General features: G+C 46.5%; 1 protein-coding gene across 1 annotated transcript; it reads left to right on the top strand.

Moving 5' to 3' along the window:
* ACTR1A (actin related protein 1A) lies at nucleotides 1-14,710 on the top strand. Its single transcript, XM_062495997.1, has 11 exons — nucleotides 1-72; nucleotides 5,563-5,627; nucleotides 6,532-6,607; nucleotides 7,346-7,471; nucleotides 8,248-8,372; nucleotides 8,676-8,892; nucleotides 9,776-9,868; nucleotides 10,606-10,780; nucleotides 11,635-11,696; nucleotides 12,072-12,112; nucleotides 12,497-14,710. The coding sequence occupies exons 1-11, from the start codon at nucleotides 25-27 to the stop codon at nucleotides 12,597-12,599; spliced, it is 1,131 nt and encodes a 376-aa protein (XP_062351981.1). The 5' UTR covers nucleotides 1-24; the 3' UTR covers nucleotides 12,600-14,710.

The following is a 14,710-nucleotide window of genomic DNA, read 5'->3' on the forward strand; positions in this document are numbered from 1 at the left end:
GGGCGGCTGCGGCGGGTCCTCGCCATGGAGTCCTACGATGTGATAGCGAACCAGCCCGTCGTGATAGACAACGTGAGTGCGGGCGGCCGCGCGTCCCGGGAGCAGGGAGGGCCCGCAATACCTTTGTCATCGGGGCGGCCGCGCCCCGCCCGCTACCGCCCCCCCCCCACCTCGGCCTCCGGCCCTCGCACGGCGCCATACGGCGTCCTAGGGGGGCGGGGCCGCTGCGCCTCGGCGAGTCGCGATTGGCTGAAGCGAATGGCAGTCACCCTCAGCGGGGCCGCTGCCCCGCACTGGGGGGCGCAGCCCCCGCCGCCGCCGAGCTGCCTCTGGCTGGGAGGGGCGGCGCGCCCCCATTGGCTGGGACAGCTGCCAGTCAGCGGGGCAGCCCTCTGCTACCTGCCGGAGCAGGGCGGGACTGTCGCCAGAGCACCTGCGCTCATTGGCAGTAGGCGCTGTTAGTCAGGCGGGGCTTCCCCCGGCCCCGCCCCGCCTCTCTTTGTGCCGGGGGGACAATGGGGGTGTTGGGCCAGGCCATGGCCACAGTCCCAGCATGCTCCGGGACAGGCCTTGGCCAGGTTTTCAGTGTGCACCTGGCAGGCCGCGGATGGACCCGCAGCAAGCTCGAGGGTGCTGGCACTGCCTTGGGCCCATGCAGGGCGTGGAGCTCTCCAGCCAGGCACCCCTCACAGGCGCAGCAAGAGAGAAGCCTTCACCCCTTGTACTGCCCCTTCTCCAGTGCATCCAGGGCAATGCTCACAAGTATTCCCATGCCTTGGAATGTCACTGCTGAAGGATCTGTGCCCAATCCGGGTTGCATCAGCGTAGTGTGATGTTGCAGATGGCTGCTCCAGTGTGCTGATGCTGCTCATTAGCACAAAGCAGACCTTCCATCTGTGTGTGTAATAGCTCTGTGGGAGATGAATGATAGTGATTCCATGCCTCTTTGAGGTACTTCTGGGTCCAGTTCTGATTTGCCCCATCCATGCTGCCCTCCCAGGAGGAAGGACAATCTAGGAAGGGGTGGGAGGGCATATATTGGACAGAGCCTCCTTCAGTGTACTGAGTCACAAACCCGTGCTCCTCCCTTCTGACCTCTATCGCCAGTGATTGAGATTCTGTTATTTTGAATGGTCAGTACTGTTCTCCATTCTTCCTGCACAAGCTTAATTTCTGCTGAATCTTTTTGCCATATGATGTTGGTATCCTTGCCTGGCATTTCTCAAACTATTGCTTTAACTTAAGGTGAATGATTGTAGGTCTTCTCAGATAAAAATCGTTATTCTTCTGACTTCTTTATTATGGATCCCAAATTCCTCTCTACAGCTTGAGGTCTCTCATACAGTTTTGGCTCTGTTAATTTCCCTGGAATCTTACAGCAGAGGGATTTGGGGTAGACATTGAAGGAAAGCATCTAACAGAAAATGAGAGTAAGCAGTAAAATTGACTATGTTGAGAAAAACATGTATCTTCTTTATTGAAGATGTTAAAAAATGTGTTAGGTTGATTGTTTTTAGGAAGACTATATCAGCACTGATCCTGTTGCTTTGTTGAGTGATTAGCTAAATGTTAAAGTTATCTCTAGGTGTTCTGGCACTGTGAGGATGACTTTGTTAAGCTATTTGTGTAGTAGCAGCCTATATTTAATTTCAGCATGTCCTTTTATTTTTTAGTGCAATGACTGCCACTGCTGCCTCAGACCTGAAGAGGGGTTCATGTGCCAGCAGCTGATTGTGTCTTTTTTCATTTTATCAGCTGGTCTTACAAAAGCTAATTCTTATTCTTGCCGCTGCGTTAAACAAGCTTCCCCCATTCCCCTCCCTGTACAAGAAGTAGAATGGAGCAGTTGTTGTGACATCTGCTTGGAACACTGGCAGGCTGTGGGCCAAGGAGGCTTGTGGTGACACTGCATTTTTGCTACTCTTTGTAGTTCAAGCAGGACGGGAAGTGGAGCTGCACAGAGCAGGTACCACTCTTCCCACTGCTGTTCCATTACTGCTTTTCCTAAGAGAACTGCAGGCACCTTTTGAAGGCTGAATGTTATCCTGTCTCACATGTGCCTGTGTGTGGGAAGGGGGAAGTGAGACACTGAGTTGGTGAGAGCCAGTCCCAGCCCTGCTCTGGTGTCTCAGTGTGTTCTAAAAGGACATGAAGTTCTGTAGCTAAAAAATTAACAGAGAGGTTACTCTTACCACACATTGCTCTTAGCTGTATGTTTTCAGCAGGGAGAGCTTTGTAATGTACACTGGGATGTTGGAGCTGTACATCAGCGCAGTTTTATTCTCTTCGCTGTCAAACTTTTAAGAGTTGTATTCCCATCTGCAGTCCAACAAGCTCTCTCTGAATGGTCTGGGAGCCCTGCTCAACATAATGCACATGTCAATAGTCCAACTGTGGCCTAAGTCAGTGCAAATTCCTTGACCTCAGTGGAACATGGAATTATCTCTTGTTTGCTTTGTAGTCTAAGTGGTGGCATTTTATGCAGCTGAGCTGCCATCAAGGGTTGTTGTGTCTTTGATTTGTTCTTGATCTTATAAATTCTGTATCAAATAAAACCAGTTTTACAATATGAAATGTGCACTCTCCATAGAAAGTGCTGCATGGAAGATTGATTGGTGATTTCCATTTAAATTGGAGCCCTAAGTACATCAAGATGAATGAATCCATAGCCAACTAGTTACAGAGCTAGTAGATGAGGTATGTTCAGGGATGAAGTATGTTCAGTTCCTTCAAGACACGAGAATTTTTAATGGATTTATCTTCCTTGACCTTTACATTTTACATGTCATTTTTCTTCTTTTATTCTTTTGCTGTGATTAAAATTTAAAAAATTAATGATAAACCCTTGCCAAACAAAATGGAATGAAAGTCCAGACAGGATAGTTACTGGTGGAAGTATATAAATTCTAATTTTTTCAAGTTTTAATAAATCAGAGTTTTTAGCTGAAGAGAAGATGCATGTGGTTTTCCTTATTTGAAACAAAGCCGAAAAAACAGGTCTTTAAACTTTCTGAATCAGTTATTTCAAAATGTAAACATTTTCTTCTCATTGCATAGGAATCTCAAACTGGTCTATAATAAACAGATTTACTCAGTGCACACATATGTTCAAAGAAGTAAAATGTTTTCAAGAAAAATTGCATAGGTCAGAAAGTGCGGTCAGGTCTTTGTAGTGCAGAGATATCAAACAGCTGTTCTTGGTTTATTCCCAGGCACTTGGAAGCACAATTGTGTTGAAGCCCCATCCCACCGGCACATTCAAAGCAGCAATTCATCTTTGATTCCAAGCTGGAGTTCTGAACTCCCAACACATTTGGTTAACTTTGAACTTCAGTATGTAAATCTTAAAATACATAACTTGCTGGGAATTTCACTAGGACACACTGGGTAATTTTTGGCCTGACATAAGGAAGTTTCAATCTCGAAGTTAAAATAGGAGTAGTGTTGTTGTCCTGAAACAAAATATTCACAAAGTGCAATATTCTAATGTGGTTACATTATGTTACTGCTTTTAGTTCAATTATTTTTCTGCAAGACTTGCCACAGGATGATATTCTTTCCCAGGTAGAGAATTGTAAGAAAAATCAGAATAGTGGGTTTTGTTTATTCCTTATTTCACTTTGAAGAGAATAGCCAGAAGAGTGCCTGTCTGAAGGGAAGTCTTTTTAACACTTCACAAGCCACTTTGTCACACGGATATAAGTTAGGGCAGACCTTGGGATGCAACTGGAGCTGAGTCCCTCTTACCAAAAGGAAGTAGTCAGTCCTGCCCAGTTGGCAGCTTGGGTGTGCTCCTGGAGCCAGCCTGGCTGCAGGTGTTTATCAGGAGACAAGGACTCAAGCAATCTACCTTTCATATGCTTTATAAATAGCTACTTCTGGTTTGCAGAGTATTCCTGACATTCATCTCCTACAGATGTGTCCTGGCAAATCTGACTCTGGTGGTTTAGAGGCAGGAGTATCCCAGCTCTGGTGGCAGAGTGCACACGCTCTATGCAGAGCCTGACATCCCGGCTGAAAGTGCTGATGGAAGTGTCTTGGCAGCAAAGTGCTGGACTGTGAATGGGAGAGGCTGGGGCCGCCCCACATTCCTTTCTGCTGAGCCTGCTCTGGCTGGTAACCTCTGGCACTGGGAAGGCAGCGTTGGAAGCCACTGCAGCCAGGGTTTGCCTGGCAGAGCCCTGAGCAACTCATCTGGCCCCAGCCTCTAAGTGAAAGTGGTGATGCTGACCCATATAGTGGTGGTGAGAAGTGGAAAGCTATGGAGGAGCTGTGTTGTTACTCATTTTAAAATGCTGTGGGGTAACCAAAATGTGTTTTTGGCCTCAAAACCAGAGCATTCCTGTTGCAGAGCCCTTGAGAGTGAAAAGGCACTTCACAGGCCACAGCTTTCAGTGCAAGCTCGCACACACTTGGCTCCTACCATGGGGCTAAGCAGAACTGCTCCTCTTTCTGCAGAAGAGCTTGTGCCCATCATAGTCTGGGATTACCAGTGAAATGGCTTATCGGATGAGATCCTATGAAAATCCTCTCCTTAGCAAAACCTTGGTGTTCCTGCAAGCTGCTCATTGTTTCAAGATGTCATTCCCTTGTGCAGGGAGAGGAAATGGAGGAAGGGAAGGAGCCAGCACAGATCCAAATTGATGATGGTGTTCCCAGGATGCTTCCGGACAGGGATGAGAGCTGTGGGGCCAGATGCCTGGCACTGACTCCCTGCCAGGGCCTTGCTGTGGCTGGTTTTACCTGCTCTGTGTTTGCTGCTTTGAAAGTTGCAGAAGGCTCTTTGGATCTGTGCCTTCCTGACTGCCATCTCTCATCTCTTCTTTGTCTCCTCTGAACAAGCTCTATCCCGTCAGCTGTGCTTCCTGATCCCAGCCTATCCCCTTACAGTGTAACCAGCACCTTTGTCCTTTCCAGGCAACAGTCTGGGTTGGTTTCCAATGTCTTTTCTGACCACACTTCTGCCTCTTTAGCATTAGCTAGTTCATCCATACTTGATCATATTTTCCCTAGTTTCTTTTCCAGTCTTTTTCCCACAGTTCTTTGCTACTTCCCTCTCTGACTTTATCCACCCTCCATCCTTTCCAAATCTCCTTCTGAGAGGCCTGTAGCCTTCATTCTTCCAGTGCCTCCTGAAGCTGGCAGAGTTCAGTTGCTCTTGCTGGGGTTTCTGGAGTGTTCTCCTGCCCTCGAGGTTATCTAATATTGATAGACACCCGTGGAGTGTGGATTTAGCCTGCTGGAACCTTCACAGTAGCCCTTGCTAGAAAAATACTCATCTGTACAGGCAGTGTTTTGGTGTGGGTAGAGCAGTACCAGGGTGCATGGGATGGTTGTGCCCTGTGAGATGTGTCACTGCCAGAGAGGGTGCCAGTCACTCCCTCCAGTAGCCAAGCTGGCACTTCATGTCCCCATCCAGCCTGGAGGGCCAGTCCCTGTGGAGCTGTATTCCTAGTAGAAAGGAAAGGATCTGGCAGTGCTGATGTACTTTGCAACTCCTCTAAAACTTGTGAAGATGATGGAATGAGTGATAATTGACATATTTGTCTGTTGCTTTCACAGGGCTCGGGTGTGATTAAAGCAGGTTTTGCAGGCGATCAAATACCAAAATACTGCTTTCCTAACTAGTAAGTATTCTGCTGATTTTAGTAACTTCTCAGTAATGTGTACCAATTCTTTGTTATGTACGGGGGAAGAATTGCCCAGTTTTATGAATGGAAAAATGAGTTGCTCTTATCTGCCTGCTGCCAAAGAGGTATCAGGGAGATGAGAGCTCTGCTGTTAAATATTTTGAGATTTTTGGGGACACACACACACACACACACACTCATCATAAAAGATGACATCACTTTGTCAGGCTCAACACACAACCAAAGCTGTAGGATAAGCTGTAGGATCCTTTAAATCTGCACACATGAAGAAAATGACCTGGAAAAAATAAAATTTGGGATAAGACATGTGAAGAACTCTTCAGCATGTGGTATGATGTCTTGATTCCTGCCAGACTTCTTTGTAAGTTTTCTGAGAGTTTTGCCAGGATGAAGACTGCTGGAACAGGAACTCTGAATAGTCACTAGCTTTTATTTTCAATGTGGTGGGGTTTTAGTGAGTAGTTTACTGTTCTGAGCAATATTTTCTGTATGGGATGGTGGGGTATGGGACACAAATGTCTAATCTGAGAAGTCTGCCTGAGGTCAGGCAGCACATGTGGATCCAACACCTCAGACAATTGCCCAGTCTAGCCATGTTCATCCCAGGCACTGTTGAAACAGGTGAGTCTCGAACAATCAGTGAAAATATGGCCAGACTCAGCTGGTTTATGGACCAGTTCAGAACTGTTTACAATCTGTCCCTTTCACCTCTGATTTCTGAAATTAGCCCAGAGCTAATTTGAGTCTGTCTGCACCTGGTAGCACCCCCAGACTTACCCACTGAGAAAGTTCTGGTTAGGATAGAGAGAAGCACAAAGCAGGCAATCCTTGGCTGCATCTGAGCTCTTTGTAGAAGCATTTACTCTCATCTGTGTTCTAGTGTGGGCAGACCAAAGCACGTTCGCGTTATGGCTGGTGCTTTAGAAGGGGACATTTTCATTGGTCCAAAGGCAGAGGTAAGAACACCTGTACACTGCACTTGTTCATATCTCTCAGTGTGCTGCTGTAAGGGGGGATGTGGCAGCTGGACTGTGGTTCTTTAGTATCCTGTAGGTCTGAAGAGTAGAACAGATTGTCAAATGCATGTGTATCCAAGGTGGAGTGGGGAGCTTCATTAAATTCTTGTGCCAATCTGCTGACCACAGACCTAGTTCCCAAGGCCTTCGATACCTCTCTTTTCTTTTTAGGCTACTTCTAGCTCCGTGTGGTTATATACTTTTGACTGGGAAATGGATCCTACTCAATTGCTGTATATCTCCCTGCTGTGGGCAGGAAGCTTCTCTCCACAGTCCTGCTTCTGTCAGCATGTAATCAGTTGTGTGGTTACATTTCTTGTGAGCCCTTAAAACTGCATTCCCCAGTAACATCCTATTATGTTTTATATCATGGTTGAGCTGGTAGTACAAAGATACCATATAATAGGTGTCTTGTGTGTTGACTTTAAGTGTTAGGATGGAATATACTTTGCAAATGTCAGACATAGACATTCCTACTTGGTAAGAAAAGGCCTTCTCTAGTCTTGGCTTCTCCAGGAGAGATGTTTGTGATGAGTGTTGAGGTTTTTCCCTGTATGCTCTAGATAAGTTATCTTTTAGTGGAATCAAAAATGAAGTTGAGTCTGACAGTAAGTCACAGTGCTCAGAAGTGTGATTGTTGGAAGCTCTGATGCTCTCTTGTCCTTCCTGTTTGCTCAGGAGCACAGAGGTCTTCTTGCAATCCGATACCCGATGGAGCATGGCATCGTGAAGGACTGGAATGATATGGAGCGCATCTGGCAGTACGTGTATTCTAAAGACCAACTCCAGACGTTTTCAGAAGAGGTGAGAGACCACATCGTGTAAAGGCACAGGCATCATTCAGTGCTTGTGTAGCACCAGGACCCTTAGAACTCTGGGAAAGATTTGTGACTTTTCCTTTGCCCTTCTTTCTGAATGTATGTCTGTTGCTAAATTAGGCTCTTTCACCTCTCAGGACATACTGCACAAGAAGTATCCAAGCAGAATTCCTCTCCAGATCTGATGGTCTGGCCTGACTGAAAATCTGCCTTTCACATTTGCTATTCATACTCTCTCTAATGATTCTACTTTAGGCCAAGTGTTTCTGACTTTTCTTGTTCTGCCTGCACATCAGGCATATCCACTCAGCAGTGGCGTGATTTGAAGTGAGAAAGGATAATTCCTGTGGTCTGGAAGGATCTGACCAAAAAAATGATTAAATGTCTGAGAACAATCTAGTTTGCAGAGTAGGAATATTTCTGTCTGCTTGTGCTAAGACCATATGCCTTCACCCTTTATTAAGGTCTGTGTAGTTTGGCTGATTTTTTGTCACTGAGAGTCATCCTATTTGTCCTTCATGGGTCACAGTTACTCACAGAGTACATTTCCTAACAATTCTTCATAACTAGACCAGAACCTTGCTGGTCTTCCAACCTAACAGAGGTTATTCACAGTCTCTTACAGCTCAGCTGAAATTACTCGTTTGTACCTGTCCTCTTGGACCAGTGGTTCCTGAAGTGAATAAATAAGCAGAAACTTTTAGGAACACACCCCTACTACCTTCTGGTTACTGCAGCACAGCTCCTTCTTCTCTTTCCCAGCATCCTGTGCTGCTGACAGAAGCACCCCTAAACCCGCGCAAGAACAGAGAGCGTGCTGCTGAGGTGTTTTTTGAGACCTTCAATGTGCCAGCACTATTCATCTCCATGCAAGCTGTGCTTAGCCTGTAAGTGTCTTTTGTCTTTGTGTTTGTGGAATGTTCCGTGAAATCCATTCTTTTACAAAAATGCCTGTGGAAGACCTCACTGATGTCTGACTTACCCCCTTTTCACACAAGAACTGAAACTCAATTTGTGTAATAAAGAATTGGCAAGGAATTTCTGAACTGCAAACAGAACTTGCATTTTGAGGGTTTTTTTAGACCCTGTTTGTGTGGAATCTCTGCTTCCAAAGTTGAGCATGGATGTGCTGCTTACCTGGGCTCACTTTGAGTTGCTTGTTCTGACTTGAGCCTTTGTCCCTTTGGTAGCTATGCGACTGGCAGGACCACAGGAGTGGTGCTGGACTCTGGGGATGGCGTCACCCACGCGGTTCCCATCTATGAAGGCTTTGCCATGCCTCACTCCATCATGCGGATTGACATCGCTGGCCGGGATGTCTCCCGCTTCCTGCGTCTCTATCTCCGGAAGGAAGGCTATGACTTCCACACAACCTCTGAGTTTGAGATTGTCAAGACCATCAAGGAGGTGATGTCCTGCTTAGTTTCTGTGTTTGTCCAAGAGGGGATTTCTTCTCAAGGGAAGTTGTGGCGTGTGAAATCTGGTGGGAAATTCCAGCCTACCTAGCTCCGCAACTAAATCCATTATCTATGTAAGAGAGTCAGGGCCATTATGACAATTAAAGGACTCTTATATGTGGAAAGGCAGGGAGAGCTTGGACTGTTGAGCCACAAGAAATGTTTGGGGAGAGTCTTGTTGGTGTATATAAATGTCTGAAGAGAGGGTGCAGAGAAAACAGAGCCAGACTCATTTTAGTGATGTCCAGTGACAGGACAAGATGCACAAACTCAAGCACATAAAATTTCTTCAGCGTGAGCGTGATCAAGTGCTGGCACAATTTGTCTAGAGGGTTGTGGAGTCTCCATCTTTGGTAATATCTGGTCATGGTCCTAGACATCCTGCTTTAGGGGACCCTGTGTGGACAAGATGACATCCAGAGGTCATTTGCAACCTCAGCTGTCCAATATTCTGGGAGAGTTACCGGCAAAATGACATTAATCCCTGTGATTAGAGAGGCTGTTAACATGGAGGTGAAGATGGGCTGGTGGTCCAGAATTGGTTTTACATTTTCCTATGCTGCAGTTTTTCAGGGTCTGGTCATATCTTTCACTAGTGCTTGTTTACCCTTCATGGAGTAAAATCCATGGCAGCTAAGGATCACAAGTGGGATATTGCAAGCTGGTTTACCTGCTGTGAGCCTTAAAGGTCTTTTCTCCAGCACATAATACTGTTGAAATCAGTCTCCCCAAAGGGATACATGGATTTTGATTTTTAGTGAGAAAACATTATATCAGAGGCATTTGGGTTTATCCTTCTCACCTCCCTCTCCCTGACTCTGTTTCCTCTCCAGCGTGCCTGCTACCTGTCAATAAACCCCCAGAAGGATGAGACTCTGGAGACTGAGAAGGCTCAATACTACCTGCCAGATGGAAGCACTATTGAGGTTTGTAAGGACTACCCTTGGAGAATTAATCACAAGGGGCACAGAGTTTCCAGAAAAGTTCCCCAATGATGGGAAATGTCATGCAGTGTTAGGTGGGAGGAGATAATTTTAAAAGACCATAACTCATCCTAGGCTGTTGACTGGACACTAGAATTTTAAAGGAAAGAAAACTTCACTAGAAACCTCACAACTTCTGCTGGAAGTCCTGGATAGGGATGCAGCTTGACAGTGAGGACTCTGAGTTATTTGAAAGCAGGCTCTGATTTAACAAACTTTATGCAGATCAGGTATGGAGTGTGGGTAGGTTTTAGCTCACTAAATCCATCAGTGGTTTTATATGTGCCTTTTATCCTGCTTAAAATTGTCTCCTGTGCATTAACAGTTGATTTGAAGAGTTAGGAATACTCCTTAGAAGACTGAGCCCACTATAGAATGGTCGAAAGAGAGGAAATACAGGTTTTACCTGCATTACCAGGGTGGGATTTGCTCCCTTTGTGCCAGACCTGCTGTATAGGGCTGAGCAAGTTTCTTCATCTCTTTCATCTGCAAATTGGAAATGGTGCCCTTTGTAGGAGCTCTAGTCCAAATTGGCATTCACTTGGGGTCTAGTATTGGAGCATGAATGTCCAGGAAGCTTCATTACTCTGAAGCTTCACCTAAGAAAGGCAGGCCCATCTGTAGGTAGTGAACAAAGCCACACTGTTCTCTTCCTTCTATCCTAACTTCTTCTCTTGCAGATTGGCCCTGCCCGTTTCCGAGCCCCAGAGCTCCTGTTCCGGCCGGACCTGATAGGGGAGGAATGTGAAGGACTTCATGAAGTGCTCGTTTTTGCCATTCAAAAGTCAGACATGGATCTGAGGCGAACGCTGTTCTCCAACATTGTGCTGTCTGGAGGCTCCACGCTTTTCAAAGGTTTCTGCCTCTCCTCTTTAAGTGTGCTGTGACATACCTGATCTCTTGCTTCTTTCTCATGTGAAACTGGGAAGATAACCCAGATCACCCAACTTGTCATCTGGGGTGAGGGATGTGTAAATTCTGCTTTCTCAGGCCATTTACTTCCTGATTTTCTGAGTCCTAGTCATATCCTACTGCATATGCAAGACACCTGCCCTCATACATCACTTTCTGGACTTGCAGGGCTTTTACTGTTTTCCTCCAGTCAATGCCTGTGGAAGGACTGAATAGCTGTGTTCATTCCCGCTGTTGTAGCTCACGATATCTGAGACTAGATACCAAGAAGGACTCTTCTATTTTATAAGGTTTCTTTAGGTCTCTGATATGTGAGAGTTCAGTGGTCCTAGTTCCTGCATGAGTCTCAGCTATGTGTGTGCAGAAAGGTTTCAACCCATCCCCTCAGGACTCAGTTGGTACCCATTTACCTAAAGATACCTTCTGCCAGCACCCATCAGTCTGTTATCCACTGGTTGACATCTCCAAATAGATCCTGGTCTTCCCATTCAATCCCCTGTACAAATGGGCTGGACACAGGAGGAATGTCTAGGGAAGGAGGAGGTCCCAGCTAAAAATCTTGTTTGCGTGACTGAGGTTGCTGTTGAGGAATAGAGCCCATTGTGCCAGCATTTGAGGTCTCAGTGAGACAAAATCCTGTTATGTCACTGTCTGGGTTCTGTGCCTCCCCAGACAGGATTCTAGGATATGGAATGGGGTATTTGAATAGGACTACATAGGATACATCCATATCATTAGTGGATCAAACTTGGGATTTTGCTGAGGTGCTCACACTACATGTTTTCTGTCTTGTGTAGGCTTTGGTGACAGGCTGTTGAGTGAAGTGAAGAAACTAGCTCCGAAGGATGTCAAAATAAGGGTAAGAGCCATCTCTTTTGTGTTTGTCACTTACCAAGTGTGTTGTTCTGTGACCTTAAAAGAACCTTGCTTAGACTGCAGCTGCTATTTACTTCAAATCAGAAATTCCTTTCCTAAGACACTCACATGCCCAGCAGCATATGCTGTTGTGATGAAAATCAGTTTGGTTTCATCACTGAGAAGGTGATTCCTCTGACATGACCCCTGTCCCGGATTCTGGACCAGAGTGGCTGTTTTGTGGGGACTGTCAGGTGTCCTTCTGTTGGGAGAGATCACATTTGTGTTTGTCAGCTGTTAGCTGGAGTGAAGTGTGGGCATTGTGTTGGGAAGAGCAGAACTGGAAGGTGGGAAGGTACTGATTCTCTCTTTCTCCCAGATATCGGCTCCTCAAGAGAGATTGTATTCCACGTGGATTGGGTATGTACTGCACAGCAACACATTTTGCTGTGGGATTGGGCTGGGGAGGCACAGCCCGGTAGCTCTCAGGTTATTATCCCAACTGGTGCTGTGTGTCAGGGGGGTTGTGTTGCTCAGCTGGGCAATGCTTGGCATGTTCTTGAAGCAGTAGTCACCAGGTCATGTGGGAGGGGGCAGGTGGTGCCAGGCTCTAGCACTGGCACCTTTGAGGATAGTGAGAGAGGGAGTGACTGTCCAGAGAACATGTCTGTCATGGGTAACTGAGCCTAGGCACCTTTCTGTCATGGGGAGGTGTCAAGATAGAAACAGCCTATCTCTGCAGAGATACTATAAGAGTGCCCCCAGCATTTTCCTTTAACCCATAACATACCTGTCTCTCCGTAGTGGCTCTATCTTGGCCTCTCTGGACACCTTTAAGAAAATGTGGGTTTCGAAAAAGGAATATGAAGAAGATGGAGCTCGTGCCATCCACCGAAAAACCTTCTAGCCCTGGGACCTGTCCTCAATCTCCTCCGAAGACTCACTTAAACTCGCTTTTCTGAGTCCGAGTGTCTGAGAGCTGCCTGTGTGTGTGTGTGTGCGCCAGCATGCCCCGATGTCACTGAGCAAAGACGACAGCAGCAGGAGGGTTGTATTAGTACTACTAACTTTTTCTTTTGTGTTTTTTTTTTTTTTTTGTTTGTTTTTTTTTTTTTTTTGTATTTTTTTGGGTGTTTTTTTTTTTTTTAATGGAAAGGAGAAAATACCAATCTAAATTTCTCCGGAATGGCCCATTCCTTTTTCATTTCAGTCCCTTATTTTCTGTATCACAGTCACATCTGTTATTGTAAAACAAATAAGCAAAAACAAAGGGAACAGCTTATAGAAACTGCCTGGCAAGCCAGAAGGGAGCCAACCACTGCAGACTGCTCGTGCAGGCTTTAGTCAGCCTGACTGCAATGCCTGGATTGTCTGGAAAGACATAGCTGAGGCCCCGGAGCTACTTCCTTCTTCAGTGGTGTCTTCGCCATCAGTAGGTTTTTGAAGTTGTTTTTAATATATTTTTTATTAAGAGAAAGCACATTCTCAACAGTTAAGTCCATATGCCCCCACTGTTTTGGTGTGTGAGTGTGCGTATGAGTGTGTAACTTCTTAACCTGATGTGGGGTCTGCACCACAGCTGGAGAAGTTTGCGATAGGACTTAGTTTGTATTGCATGGAGTAGAACAAAGCAAATCTAATCAGCTATCATTGTACTAGACGGTTATTCTCTCGTACCTTGTTTTAAATACCTTTTCTCCTCTGGAAGCAAGTACCCCGGAATGGGCGTGAAAGCACTTGCGTGTTCCCCCTCAACCTGCCAAGATTTACAGTGCTGACTTCTCGTGTTCTTTGTAAGAGTCAAGGCTGTTTCCCTCCTTCCTGCCGTGTCAGGGCAAAGGGAGCATGTATTCACAGCCAGGCATAACTCTTGTGTATTTTATCTGTTCTGGGGCAAAATAACAATTGGGAAGGTGCATTGTAATGTAAGAATTGTTTTATTTATTGCAATGTCTGACGATCTCTCAAAAACTGACCACAGCACCTGGGAATTATGCTTTGGGTCTTCTTTGAACACCTATTTGCCCAGCTGCCCGCTGATGGATGTTCACACTGTGCACAGCACCCACACTTAGCGGAAGGGCCAGCCCTGCAGCACCACCCCATCCCTGCTCCACAGGGCCTTGCTAGTCACTGGGAATGCACAAGGGAGAGGACAGTAAAGGGCACTGGGAGGTTGGTGTGAGTGGCAGGTTTGTGAGCAGGAAGCTGTTCTGCTGGCTGTGTTCCATTGCACTGTGGTGCCTTTTTGCTCAGCTGGTGGCTGCTTTGCTTGTACTGCTCTAACAGCCCTGGGCAGCCTGCAGACCAGCTTGTGTTGGGGCATGCCCCTATTCTGGTTTTACTTGTGCATTATTTGGTGCTGTCTTTTTTTCCCATTACTTTTCTGCAGAACATGGCAGTAGCAATGGAGCTGGAGTTGCTTGGTGGCTGTTTCTCTCCTTTCCCTTCATTGCCACACATCACCTTGGGGTCACTCTCAGGTGCAGAGACAGGATAAGAGCTGGAGGATTGCCACAGAGGTGAGGGAAGGGCCAATGCACTGCCCCAGCTGCGATGAATGTAAGCAGCAGCCAGTTGCCACTGCAGGAACCACGTCCTTGGGGCTCACCCATGGGCTTGGAGAAGCTGTAGGTAGGTGGGTGGGGTGGGCTCCCAGCTGAGACCAGTCTCCTTGTACCCCTCCCCCCATCAGACCAGGTTGTTTTTTAAGCAAGAGCCTGTCAGAAAAGAGCCATCAATACCCAGCCTTGTGCTTGGAAACTGGTTCTGTTCTTGCTGGTTTGCTGCAGCACACAGGAGAATTCCCGTAAATTCCTCTCGGTTCCATTACTCTGTGCCCCAGGCAGTGCTCTCCCTCCCCCCAGCCCCTCCGCTGGCCTTGCAGCAGCAGTGCTCCATTTTGTAACCTGCAGTGACTGGGCAGACGGTGCTGTCTCCAATCTAGCATTCATTTGGTCTGCCTGACTGTTCCCTTGCACACTATCCAAACCATGTTGCCTGGTGGTGCCCAGCATA

This window comes from Cinclus cinclus, chromosome 7, assembly GCF_963662255.1.
Source record: "Cinclus cinclus chromosome 7, bCinCin1.1, whole genome shotgun sequence".
NCBI classification, from domain to species: Eukaryota; Metazoa; Chordata; class Aves; order Passeriformes; family Cinclidae; genus Cinclus; species Cinclus cinclus.

Coding starts and splice junctions, on each gene's coding strand:
- ACTR1A (XM_062495997.1), top strand. CDS start 25: ATGGAGTCCTACGATGTGATAGCGAACCAGCCCGTCGTGATAGACAAC. Junction 5,628..6,531: donor AAATACTGCTTTCCTAACTA/GTAAGTATTCTG, acceptor TCTGTGTTCTAG/TGTGGGCAGACCAAAGCACG. Junction 11,697..12,071: donor CGAAGGATGTCAAAATAAGG/GTAAGAGCCATC, acceptor TCTTTCTCCCAG/ATATCGGCTCCTCAAGAGAG.